Source organism: Equus przewalskii, chromosome 24 (genome assembly GCF_037783145.1).
Source record: "Equus przewalskii isolate Varuska chromosome 24, EquPr2, whole genome shotgun sequence".
Taxonomy (NCBI): Eukaryota; Metazoa; Chordata; class Mammalia; order Perissodactyla; family Equidae; genus Equus; species Equus przewalskii.
Genome location: NC_091854.1, coordinates 30,783,506 through 30,796,802, shown reverse-complemented (window position 1 = coordinate 30,796,802; position 13,297 = coordinate 30,783,506). Strand labels below are relative to the sequence as shown.

Genomic DNA, 13,297 nt, shown 5'->3' with positions numbered 1-13,297 from the left:
CACTCTGTTAGCCACGACCAAAGCCACACAACTAAACATTTTTGGTACGATAACCAAAGGATATTGCCTTTATTTTCTTATTCTTCTCTCATTTCACTTTTTTCTATCTAAATGGGGGCAGGAGGGTGCCAAAAGACCAAGTAAGAAAAAGCAAATTGTCATTATTCTGTGAACAGTTACTTAAATTAATATTCTTTCAGAGTAATTCTAAAGCTGTTTTAAGGAAGAAAAAATAGGTTTTCAGAATTATATTTTATAAATACTAATAAATAAACACTTCAAAAATGTAAGTTTTGTTTCTTCTTGGAAATTATTCTTTATAAATGTGCATTTTTAAAAAACCAAATCTATCAGAAACATTTCTTTTGCAATAGTTTTTTTTAAATAAAAATCAAATTGTTTTTATTTTAAAACAAAGGACCGCAGGTGCTCATGCTACAGTCTGAGTGTATCCTGAAATCTAAGAGAGAGAAAAAGAAAATAGCGATGTTAAATGTTTTCCTCCAGAGATCAAATTGATACGAAATTCAGTTCTTCCATGATCAAAATGATACAACTGAGAACAATTTCTTCGTGATGCACGCACCAAATATTATTAGCTAGAAAATCGAGTACTTCTGTTAAAGTAGCATACTAAAGAACTTGCTTTTAAATCTTGTAGAGTAGAAATGTACACACAAAACATGTCACAGCCCTCTTCTCTAGGGATTGAAAATGAAAAGATGGTTTTGAACCTTTAAGTGTCTCATTATATATTAAATGTCTGGAGGTACCATTGCAAGCTGCTGGCAATGCAAAATATTTGAAAATACTTAAAAACTAAAATAATTTAAATAGGTTTATTTAAATCCACCATTCTTTAACTAAAGTGTGATTTTTTTTCCTACTTGAAAGCCATAATCCCACTCAGTGACATTATAAAATGTGCAAATTTGACCAAAGTGTGATGTTATAAAAACGTACTGTCAACAAAAGATGCTCAAATGTCAACTACTGCTTTGTCAGAAGTACAGAGAATGTATACCTGTATTTTATTGCAAACCTTTACTATACTAAGTGTTTAAAAGCTAACTTATGCCAAAGATTAAGAAGGAAACCAGGAGGGAGGGGGTTACAGATTTCTTTCTTTTTTAAGGAGAAAGAAATTTGCTAAAAACGCAATAAAAAGCCAAGGACCACTGTCCTGTGCAAACTTTATCCCAGTTCTGCGGAGAAGCATTGACTGAGAGTAATTACAAAGTAATGATAAAAACGTGTCCCTGTTTTACCCACTTTGAGCACTGGCCTCTAACTGGTCTCACGCTGGATACGCTTAGTAGGTCCATCTGGAGGAAAACCCCTATCACAGCAGCCATGTACATGATAATGAAGGGAGGGAAAGAGGAACAAGCTTTCTCACTCTTGTTGACAGGGGTTTCAGGAGAAAAAGGCTCCAGGAGACAAAAAATTTACAAATAAATGGACCAGCCCATCCATTCTATCATGTGGGCCTCTTCCCTTACACACACACTCAGCACACACACTTTCAGTCCAACTGTCTACTCCATGATTTTGCTCTGGGTTCCATTTCCGCCCCCAGATCTCGGGTGTTCTAGTCTGCTCACAAGTCAGTTTTATTCTGATTTCACCTCTGCAGTATACCTTTTAGATAACTAGTCCAAATGATCCACCCCTAGCTAACCATCTCTGAAAACCCTGACTGTCTAATTCATCTCTGACTTCCTCAGCACTGCAGCACCGCCACTGAAAAATGCTGGGTCTTCGATTCTCAGATTCCCTTAATAGACAGCTATGGGGGGCCGGCGGGGACCACAGACCTGCACTGACCTCCGACTCTAGAGCTTCGGGCCATTCCAGAAGCACAATCACACTCGTCTTTTCTGAAGAGTCCACCATTCCAAAAGCTTCTATTCCTCATGAACAGGGACTGCAAATGAACCCATTTCCACTTGGAACCCAGACCACAGTGGTTCTGCGCCCATTATTAAGTGCTGCCTCTTATCCCGTCATTTAATTTGGCACTGTTTACCTCATTTCCTCAAATCCATAGTCCCGTTCCTAAACTCAGAGACTGTTTTCTTCATGTCTCTTCTCAACACTAGTCACCGTCCTTTCCACAAAGAGCAGGCTCAACAAATATTTGCTCAATCAACTGATGAACCTCTTCATTTCCCAGGTTCTCTACACAGGTTATCAACAAGTGTATGTTTAATCCCAGCCTCTGTCGGTGTGGTCCTAGGTCAGGTACTTGACAGCCTGTCATCTACAGAATGAGGGGGGAGTACTAAATGGCCCCTAAGACCCTTCCAGTGCCATTAGTGAATCTCATTAGACCAAACCAAACCCCGAAGAAAGCATTATCTCTAGTCAGGTCAGCAATATACTTTTTTTCAGAGGAAAGAGGTCAGCAACCTTGTGGGCCCTATCACCTTCAGTGGAGCTACGATGGGGAAGAGGAGTTAGAAAGTAAATGAAGGAGGAAGAGAAAATAAACAAAGGTGAGTGGTGAGTGGAATCACTAAGATGCCACCAGGTGTCCCAACAGTTACTGAGCTACCTACCCACTCTTCTGATACATCCTAGTTATGCCCAGGAGCCTTTGACAAACGCAGCCATAGCCAGATGTGTAGGTACCGAGATTTTCCCATGATGCCCCCACTAGCCCTTGTCGCACCCTGCACATTTTTATTGACCGTCCTGAGTAGGGCACACTTCCTGCATAGGATCCAGAAAGGGGTCACCATTAGGTCTCATGCACTGTGATAATAATTCTTGGGGTCCCCAAATCTCCATGTGGAAAATAGCAGAGGAAAGGAGATGGTCGACGAACACGAAATAACTGGATTTCATGCAGTCATCTCTTTTAAAATTAACCCCTGGATCAAAAGGAGCGATGTTCTACACCAGCACTGTCCAAAAGAAGTAAAATGCAAGCTACGCATGTCATTTAAATATTCTAAATAGCCACGTTTTAAAAAAATTAAAAAAGAAACAGGTGAAATTAACTTTAACAATGTTTCATTTAACTCGATATATCCCAAATATTACCATTTGAATATGTTACCAATACAAAAATTATTCATGAGATATTTTACTTTCTTTTTTTGTCCTAAGTCTTTGCAATCCAGGGTGTATTTTACACTCACAACACATAGCAATTTGAACACTAAACTTTCATCAGAAATCTTTAATCTGTATTTAGACTTTATAACATTTACAGTTTAAAAAGCAGACGCACACGCTCAAGTTGTTTTCAAACATATTTAAGTTTTCCAATAATTAATCAAGTATCAATTTTAAGAATTAAATAAATTTGAAAGTCAGCTCCTCCTCACCATAGCCAGATTTCAGTGGCTGATGGCCACACGTAGCTAGTGGGTACCATATTAATGCAGGTGCAGACAACCCTGTCTCTACCCCCCTGGATCCTTTTAAGCCTGAGCCACATTAAAAGACGTTACCCTTTCAGCCAGCAAGTCCTTCTACAGTACCCCCAGGGGCTTTCCGCCCCGCTGTCAATCCTTCAGTGATGATCATTTACCAAACAGCCCTTCCCAAAGACGGAACAACTCTTTTAGCTCAGAGAGAAAGGCTCATCTCAACTCAGGGAAAGAACGGAGGCACTGAGATTCAAAGACACGGAGTTCATTTCTTTGGTAAAGGTGGAAAATCCTGACATCGTCACGTCTTCGTCCAGGATATTAGTCACCCCGTGAAAGTTACAGTCATTGTTTACAAGGAGCCTCCCAACTTCCACACTCACGGCAGCGCTCGCTGCATCCTCAGACTCTTCGCTTCCCTCCAGTGCTCCCTCCTAGCTCCCCCCACGACCTCCTCCTCTCTAGGAGCACATTCCGGCAGCCTCTTTATTTCAATCTGAAAAGTGCTTGTTATTGTTGACATACTGAAACATATGAATAATTCAATAAACGTATTTCCAACATCCTATTAATCATTCATTGGTCTAGGTACCTAAGTTATCTTGAGAAAAGCTTTTCTGAAAGTACATAGAAAGCACCCCCCACCCTTCCCAAAGGAACCAATTACAAACACTACAGCTTTCTCTCCCTGTGTCAAAGTTCAGTGTTCCTCCGGCCGCTGATTGAAAAGTTGATCTTCTAAAGGAGCTGGATTCCTAAGGTGGTTCTATTTTGAGCTTTCTTCCTGTTCTGAAGCTAAAGTTGGAAGGGCTTAGGTGGTGATGTCATGGAAGGGAGACTGCTGGCTTTTACAGAAGGGTCTTCTCCAGCAGCTCTGGGGATGCTCATGGGGAAACCAGGGGGAATGTTCATTTTTGTCTCCTTCCCCCTACCTCCCTTTTGAGTCCCAGCTATTCACTAGCCAGCAAGAAAACACGTTCAAATAAGCATGCAAACATATTTACATATTTTACTTACTAACCATCTCGAAAATGAAAAGACTGGGAGAAGGAAATGCCTCCCTCTAGGCAAGAAGGGTGACCACCTTTTTCTCCAACCCTCAACCCCACCTCCCCAAATATCTATCACAGCACTAGGGGCAAAGAGGGTGGGAGCAACAGCTGGTAAGAATCAGGCGATTATAACTCTAGGAGGCCTGAAGAGGGAAATGCTGTTGGGGATATCCAGGACAGAAATGAGACCCCTGGGTCCCTTGGCTTCCATGGTTCCCTCCTCCCTTTTGGAACGGTTAGATTTGGGGCTGGGTGTGCCTTCTGCCTGGAAGGCGTGTTTGGCTCTTTAGAACCAAGAGGGGCCAGGGTGGGGCCCACGGAAGAGAGCCAGAGACGGGCTGCTTAGGCCTGATTCTGGGCTAAGCTCTTAGGGGCAGAATGAAGGGGCGGTGGGGGAAAGCAGAGGATTCCAACAGAAGACACAGTGGGGAAGAAAGAAGGCGCACCGGGCTGAAGTGGGTCACCGCTCTCTCTCAATCTAAACCCAGCAGTGAGTCGCTGGTTGGCGGGGTGCAGGTCCAGGGGGAAAAGAAATCCCAACACATCTGTAGACCACAACTTGCCAGGGTGGAGGGAAGAGGGGCCCCAAAGCCGTCAGCAGGTGAAAGCAGCACTTTTTGGCCAATTCTGGGACGGGGGTTAGCTAGGAGCTCTGGGGAACAGAGGATTCCCCGGTTTCTCAGCTCACCTCTCCTCCAAAGCGGGAACAGGCACAGGTGTGGTCCTCCTCCGAGGAGCTGGCAGCTGGCGTGAGGGTAGCAGCGTGAGCGAAGATTCCTGGGCCGGAGAAGCCCTGGGGTCAGCTGCGGCCAAGAGCAGGCGGCCTCCGCCAAGTCCCCTCCCCTTTCTTGAAAACCGACCTGGACCGGCATAAATTACAGCAACGCACCCCCCGCCCCAATAATGTTTCTAATAAAAGAAACAGCCTCGCATGCCCACAGGAAAAAACTGCAGGCTCCGGTTGACGGAAATAAACAGGTGAGCGCGGAGAGAAGCGGGAAAAGCCCGGGGATGGGAGAACGAACGCGCCGAGAAATCGAGGCGTCCCCGCCCGCCCGCACACCCGCTCCCCTCCCGCCGGGAGAATCTGCGTGGCAGGCTGCAAGCTGAAAATGCCACCCTGACAGACCCCCGCCCGCCCCGCGTCCATTCTCCCTCCTACCCCAGCGTCCAGCGTCCCGGCCTCGTGGCAGCGCCCGGTCCCCGGGAGCCGCGCGGGGCTCCCCGCCGCCGCCGCGGGGACTCCGGTCTTCCTCTCTCCTCCCTCCCTCCTCCTCCTCGTCCTCCGCCTCCTCCTCGCAGACTCCTCCCGCCGGATCCTTCATGTAAACAACAGCCAGGCTCTATTTACAGTCGCCGCCGGACGGCGAGGGACCCACGCCAGCACCCCGGCAGGAGGCGGGGGTGGGGGAAAAGCGAGTGCGCAACATTTACACACCCGCCCCGCCCCTCCACGCCGCTGCCCCTCCGGGGGGCCGAGCGGGCCGCCGGGGGCTGCCCGCGCCTCGTGCGACCCGCGCCCCTCCGGACAGCCCGGCACGGCCCAGGGGCGAGGCCGCCCCCTCCCCGCGCGGGCGACAACGCACAGCCGACACCAGCGCCCGGCCCAGCCCCGCGCCCCAAGTCCGTGCGCAGCGCGAGCCGGGCCCGCCGCCCGCCCCGAGCCGCGCGCCGTGCGGGCCCCCGAGGCGGCGGCGGGCGGGCGCCCAGCGCCGGGCAGCCGCGCGCCCTCGGCCCCCGCGCCGCCCCGCCCGCCCTCGGCCCGCCCCCCGCGCCGCCGCCGAGCCGCCGAGCCCCGCGGGCGCGTGAGCGGGTGCGTGTGCGGGGGCGCGCGCGCGGGGCCCGCCGCCCGAGCGGCTCCCGGGGTCCCCGCGGCTCCGGTGCCGCGCCGCCGTGCCCGGAGCGCCGCGGCCAGCGCTGCCCGGCGCGCGCCCGGGGACCTGGGCTCCCGCAGCCCCGCGCGCCGCCGCCGCCCCCGCGCCGCCCGCCGCCCCCACACCCACCTGCGCCCCCGGGGGTCCCGGGCCCCCCTTCCTTTGTTCTTCCCGCTATTTGCATGAGGATTATCTAATGACGCAGCAAGGCTCGCCACAACGTGACCGTCGCCATTTTTCTGTTTTTATTCTATCTCTGCCATGTGATAGATGGGGGGGAGGGGGGGAGGTTGGAAAAGGGAGAGAGACAGGATTAAAAAAAAAAAAAAAACTTCCGGGTCTCATGACCGGGAAGGGAGAAAAACAAAAGGGAGACGAGACACAACTCCAGGGGAAGGGTGTGTGTGCGTGTGTGCGTGTGTGCGCGCCCTCCCCGCCTCTGCTCCGGCGGCCGGCCAGGAGCATCCTCCCACCTGGGGACCCGGATCGCACCGCTCGCCGTGGCGGTCGCCTGTGCCGTCCCCACGCCCGCCGCCAACGCTCTGCGAAGCTGTCAGCTCGGTCCCTCCTCGTCGCCTCCACTTGCCGGTCCACCCCAGAGCTCGCGCTCGCGTTCCGGGACGGGCAGGCCGTTCTGGGTTAGGTTCAGAGAAGTCTGACTATTATCATAAGGGAGGAAATGATGAAGTTTAAAGACTCCGCGTTTCCTAAGTTTTAAAATAGTTTGCTTCGATGCTGTTGTTTATGACAACCGCGTGGAAACGCTAGGCGGAATCTGATACTGGTTCGAATCCTTCCTCTTTCTCTGCTCTCCCTTTTCTCTCTCTTCCCAAAGCGGCACGCAGCCGTGTGTGATGTTCCACGGGGGTTCGTTATGTGAGGACGGACTGTTCATCCCGGACTGATTTATCTTGGAAGAAATTTTTAATAAAAGGTTGTTTCGGATCAGGGAGCATCGTTTGAGGACAGTTGCGTGGGGCAGGGTAGACTTGTGTTACAGTGATGTGACATTCAGAGGGCGTGATGGAGATTTCATTCTTTCCCAGGTCCCGTGTTCACGGTGGCTGAAGAGACAGTGTGTTTGGGAGCTCTGCCACGTTTTTCGGTGAGATGTGAAATTCTGTACTTTTGTTTATGACTATTTCCTTTGGGCGCTTTCACTTTTGTTTCTCTTGAGTTTTCTTTCTGGTTCCTTGTCTCTATTTCATAATTCAGAGCAGAAAAGGACTTTGGAGTCCACTAGCGTTCCTCACTGTACAGGCAGAGAGACCGAGGCCCCGAGTGGTGATGGAGATGCTTGGGGACCCCATTTCGTTGGAGAGGAGCTGGGCTTGAGCTCACCTGGTCTCTCTGTTAGAGGTGTGGAGGGGGAGGGGGTCGTCGAGGGGGAGTCGCTTAGTAATGTGTGGCAGCAATACTGCTTTGTAAAATTGACATCCTAGAAATTAAAGATGGAGAACACTTACCGCATCATTCCCTTCTTAGACTGCTTGGATTGCTTCTTTAAAACCCCCTTTCTTGTGATTTAACTCAGGCATATCTAATTCAGATCCTTCTTCACCTTTCCCTGGGAGAGTTTGTCATCTCCGTGAACAACCCCACATGATGGTTATGCATTGTTTGTGTTAGAATCGCAGAGTTGACCACTCCCCCACACACTGTGTCCTTTTCTCTTTATTTCCCGGTGCCTTTCTCACTTCAGTGTACAGAACACAGCTGATGGATCCCCTGAACTAGAGGGAAAGCTCTGAGGGCCAGGGCCTGTGCCATGTTCATTTGATGTCTCCATATTGAGCACTCTGCCTGGCCGTGAATGAGCGAATGAAGGCCTGATGAGTTTTTCCCTAATTCCATCTTGACCATCTCTAGAAATTTCCTTCCGTGTTTCTGGTGAAGACACAACACTGGAGACACTTTTTGATTCTTATACCTTTGCAGACCGTTTTGGACAGGCTTCTAGTTTACAGAGCCAAGCAAAACATAATTTGCTTTCTCAGTTTTTTTTTTATGAAGAGTTTTCTGCCCTCTTTTTACCACGTTTGGTTCCTCTTTTTCAAATTCCTTCTAATTCGTATAATTATTTATGTCAACGCTTGCCCTTTGACTTTTGCTTTCATAGACTCCGAAAGGTTGGTGAAGTGTCAGCTGTGATTTCACCCCGCTCAACCTGGAATCTCATTATCCGAGGCAGCGTTCTTAATGAGACTGGTTTGTCCTGGAGCCTATGAACTGGGTGAGGAGGCTGGCAGTCGAGCAGGCTGAAGAGGCTGCTGAAAAGATGTCAGCATCTGGACAAGAAGTGCACATTTGCAACTTTAAAAGGCTGGAGAGTAACTGATGCATGCAATTATATTTATGGCTCGGAGGAGGGTCTGGGTTGTCACAGATGAGCTCATACACATCCGGAATGTTGAACTTCCCTTGCATAGCTCAACACAAAATGCCCATGTTCCTTTGGATTGGGCAGTCGAAGCTGGGATTACTGACAGTAACATCTACAGCCCATGTTTTGTCCTAGGCAATAACAGTGTGGTAGTAATTTTAAGTGTAACCATATCACCTTCCAGCAAGGTGGAGACGAAGTCTACTTATATGTAAAGTCATGTGCTCCCTTAAGTAAAAAGCTGAGCAGAGAAAAAAGGAACAGCACTCAAACCACCCCCCCGCCCCCAAGGAATTGCCTCCATAGCTCTTGTCTTCTACACATGTGCACTCAGACGTCATTACAGAGAAGATCAAACTTGAGTGGTCTGGGGTGCTCCATCGCTGTTGATTAAAGAGAGTTCTTCTGGGCACTCCAGCAATCTTCCATCTCTCCCGTACACATTTGAAAAATGGCAGTTCCTGGTGTGTGAGAGCATAGCCTTTGGAATTAGGTCCTAATCTCAGCTCTGCCAGACTATTAGCTGTATCATCCTGGACAGGTTACTCATCAGCTCTGATTCTCAGTTACTTTACTCATAAAAGGAGCATAAGAACACCTAGCTCAAAGAGGAGTTTTTAGGATTGAAATTTAATCAAAATTTAATAAAATATATGTAAAGCCCCTAGCATGATACTGGGAGCTTAATCTTCAAAAACAAGCAGCTGTAACAATTTTTTAATTGTATTTTTGTTTACCCCATACACTTCATAGAATTATTCTTTTCCTTTTGGCTTCCTGCTCTTGAAAATTCAACGAACCTACTATTAGTGAAAGTTCTGTGATTACGAAGATAAGCGAGAATAGGTCCTGCCCTCAGGAAGTTCACCCTTCAGCCTTGGAGAAATACCTATAGAAGCAACTGTGCTGATGCTGGCGGGCTGAAGGCAAGCGCCTGGGCCCTCACACTTTGTGATGACCTGCCCTAGAAGTATTTAACTAAGATGTAGATTTATTAATACTCAGGCAATGGCAAAGCTTATGGAAGCAGTTAGGAAAATGGCCTCCCCTGAGCAAGCAAACAAAATCTCACATTTTCACAAAAATGAGGATTACTTTTAAAACTCCATCTAATTAGTATAATTCTGCAGTTTTCGAAAATTTTCTGGTCCAGTGTAACAGGCAGCCTCTTTTTTTGCATTTGTGTGAAAAATATGCCAGGTTGTACCTTTGAGGTAACGTTGGAGAAATGTAGTTAATAGGAAGCACTTCTGGTTGTTAATTAATTAGACCACTTTAATCAAGAACTATTTTCTGGGAAACTTATTCCCAGCCCTGGGTCAGGTGCTAAGGAAACAAAGATGATGCAGATACAGACTTTGCCCTTCAGGAACTCATTCCACAAATGTTTGTTGATCACCTACTGGGGATGCAGTGGTAAGACGTTGAGCTTACCAGAGGGAGATTACATACAGATCTTCCTCAACTTACCGTGGGGTCACATCCTGATAAACCCATCGTAAGTGGAAAATATCATAAGTCAATAATGCATTTAGTACATCTAAACTACCAAACGTCATAGCTTAGCCTAGCTTACCTTAAACGTGCTCAGAACACTTACATTAGCCTATAGTTGGGCAAAATCATCTAACAGAAAGACTATTTTATAATAAAGTGTTGACTAGCTCATGCAATTGATTGAATGCTATACTGAGAGTGAAAAGGAGAATGGCCATGTGGGTACAGAATGGTTGTAAGTGTGTCAGTTTTTATCGTATGATCTCGGGGTTGCAGGGCACTGCAGGGGCTGCCCCTGCCCAGCATCACAAGAGACGACCATATGGCACATGGCTAGCCTGGGAAAAGATCACAATTCAAAATTCGAAGTCCACTGTCTACTGAATGCCTATCACTTTCGCACCATTGTAAGGTTGAAAAATTGTAGGTGGACCCATTGTAATTTGGGGACTGTCTGTGAGCACATACCTTTCCAGCTCAAGAAGTGTTTGATTGACAGGGTTTGGGCAAGGCAAAAATATATATATTGCCCCTCCCCCAGAATGTTTTATGTTCCTCAAAACAAAGAGCAACTCTTGAAAGAATATTCTGGATGCTACAGCCCAAGTGGACCTGGGACTCTCGCTGGCGTTAGGCGGAATTGTGAGGAGCGAAGTTGTGTTCGATTCCCCCAGAGCCGGGCCTATTTGAATAGCTTTCTGGCCTCTCAGTTCCTGTCTTTCTGAACCGTTTGGCTCTCCAAAGGACTGCCGCAATGAGGATTCGACAACACAAACCCAATTATATGATTTCTGTGCTTAAAAACTTTCCTGGCTCCCCAGGATCTGCGAAGCAGGGCACACGAGACCCTTTGTGATCTTGTGCCATCCCGCCCTCCAGCCTCATCCCCTGAGACCCACATGGAGGGTTGTCAGATCTAGTTAATAAAGATACAAGATGCCCAGTGAAATTTCAGGTGAACAACATTGTTTTGGTATCCATACGTCCCAAATATTCCATGGGGCATACTTACACTAAAATGTATTCACTGTTTATCTGAAATCCAAATTTAAGCAGGCGTCCGGTATTTTATCTGGCAACCCTACTCATGCCAGTCTGACTGATTACCTTGCTGTTCCCCACCAGTCTCTTCGTGCCTCTGTGAGTGCCTGATAACCTCTCCACCCTGCCCCTTCTCCACATGATATTCTGCTGTTCTGCTTCAAAAGCCAGTCATGGGGTTCTGGAACTCCACAGGTGTGAGCTTGGGATCCGAGGTGCCAGGCGGGGGCCTGGCCACCTGTGTGCCTTGTTCAGTATCTAGGCTTCTGCCCCAGTTCCTGTTCATTGTTTTCATTCTCCCTCCTGGAACTGGAGTTCTGCCCTGAACCCCAGTTTACTTGGCTGGGACCTACATACGGTTTTGCAGTCTTGCCAACTCTCTCCCTGCGACTGTGGGGCTGGATCCTTTCCCCCAGCTGCTCGTTGGGCTCCTGACCTAAACTGGATGGATCATTGAAACCTGCCTCAGATACTGCCACCTTCCTGTCTTGCGTACTACAAAAGATGGACAAGACACTCAGGTGAGAGCAGGTCTGTGAGAGTGGTTTATAGAGTGTAAAGCTCCATAGTGATTTAGTTTAGAGACTCATGTCAAACTCTTCACCTGGTCCTGGGTACGAGAGCCCCGCTTCTGTGGTGATCTGGATTTCCCTTGTTTCTGCTCCTGCCTAGTGATGTATGATGCTGAAAAGGATGTGAAAATTTTCCAAATGTCCTCTAATTTTGGTTAGTGCGTTCAGCCACGCTGGCTATTACATTATGAATGGATCTGGACCAGCCGCTTTAATTTTTAAAATTTTAATCTTGTGATCCAGGACACACCTCTTGATAACTGAAACCGAAGTCTCGTGAACTCTGTCATACCCTGAATGTGTGTAATGAACTCTGCTATTTTCTGTTCTATTTCATCTTTTAAAAGCTGGTCAACCCACCAAATTAATTTCATAACCCCCTAACGCGTTGACACTTGCATTTTGCTACACACTGATCTGTACTGTCCATTGAGATTTCCTGTGTTAGCCAAGCGACTGGAGCACTTGTCAAATGTCTATGTCATTTGGTGCTGCCTCCCGTAGGAACCACCTTGCCCACAAAGGGAGCTGAGGCCACCTCACTGAGGTCAGTCACAGTTGCTCCTGCCGAATGGTCAGCGAGCAGAGTATGGTGGCTGGACTTTCTGAGCTGCCTCGGGTTAATATATAAAATTCCTTCAAGGCCGTTTATAAAGAGGGAGAGCTGCAAGATGGTCACAGATGACAACTACATCCATCTTAGAATAGAGGGATACTATGTGGGGGCAATTTTTTCTCAGACATTTAAAATTATTCCTGGTTGAGTTAAAGAGATTCTGAGGTTTCTGAGATTTCACATTGATTTCAGAGATAAAATATGAATGAAAGCTCTGTCACTCACTGCTATGATTTTGTTTTCCCTAAATGGTGGGCAGGCTAATCCGACATCAGACTGTTTAAGAAGCTGGGCCACTGTAGATTCCAGAGAAAATAAGGAAAATATATGGGAAGGAAGATATGGTTCAAATGGAGTAGAAAGAAGACAAATTATCTAAGGAATTCTTGTGATACAGGTAGTCAGTCCCGCTGCTAGAATTCAGGGTTTTCTCTCCCCTCACCCTCTTCTCTTACTCGGGGCTGCCTCATTCCTTTTTCTTTATGAGATGGTTTTAGTTTCGTTTGTTTTCTTGGCCTCAAAAAGACCAGTTTGAGATCTGTGGTGGCACAAAAGCTAGATTGGAGACAATTTAAGAGAGAACAGGAGAAGAGGAATTCCAGGCTGCTACTATAGACAACCGTTTAGCTACAAGTGGTTACAGAGAAATAAGATGGTAACCAAACGCAGGAAATAGAGTCAAGGGGAGATTTTTGTTTCTTTGTCTTTAAAGTGCTTGCAATGATCTGTTTGTATACTGATGGAAATCATCCAGTAGAGGAAAACCCATGATGTAGGATAGAAAGGAAGGATTTGCTGGTCTGCTGTTCTTGAGTCTGCTAGAGGGTGGGACCTCGTGCACAAGTGGAAGCTTTCCCATAGGAGCCGAGAGTGCATCCTGAC

At 47.4% G+C, this 13,297-nt stretch overlaps 1 protein-coding gene across 4 annotated transcripts in view; it reads right to left on the bottom strand.

The window, feature by feature from the left end:
* The window catches only part of LOC139079090 (uncharacterized), a 43,008-nt gene extending 37,120 nt beyond the window's left edge, over positions 1-5,888 (bottom strand). For 2 of the 4 annotated variants that reach the window (XM_070592062.1, XM_070592061.1), the window contains exons 1-2: positions 5,595-5,888; positions 5,121-5,209 (exon numbers count right to left, since the gene is read on the bottom strand). In XM_070592062.1, the coding sequence (XP_070448163.1) occupies positions 5,121-5,209; positions 5,595-5,757 (252 nt within the window). In that variant the 5' untranslated portion in view covers positions 5,758-5,888. Of the gene's footprint in view, positions 1-3,095; positions 4,264-5,120; positions 5,210-5,594 lie in introns of those variants that run through there. The other 2 variants (XM_070592059.1, XM_070592058.1) reach the window with 2 other exon arrangements.
* Between the last annotated feature and the right edge of the window lie 7,409 nt (positions 5,889-13,297).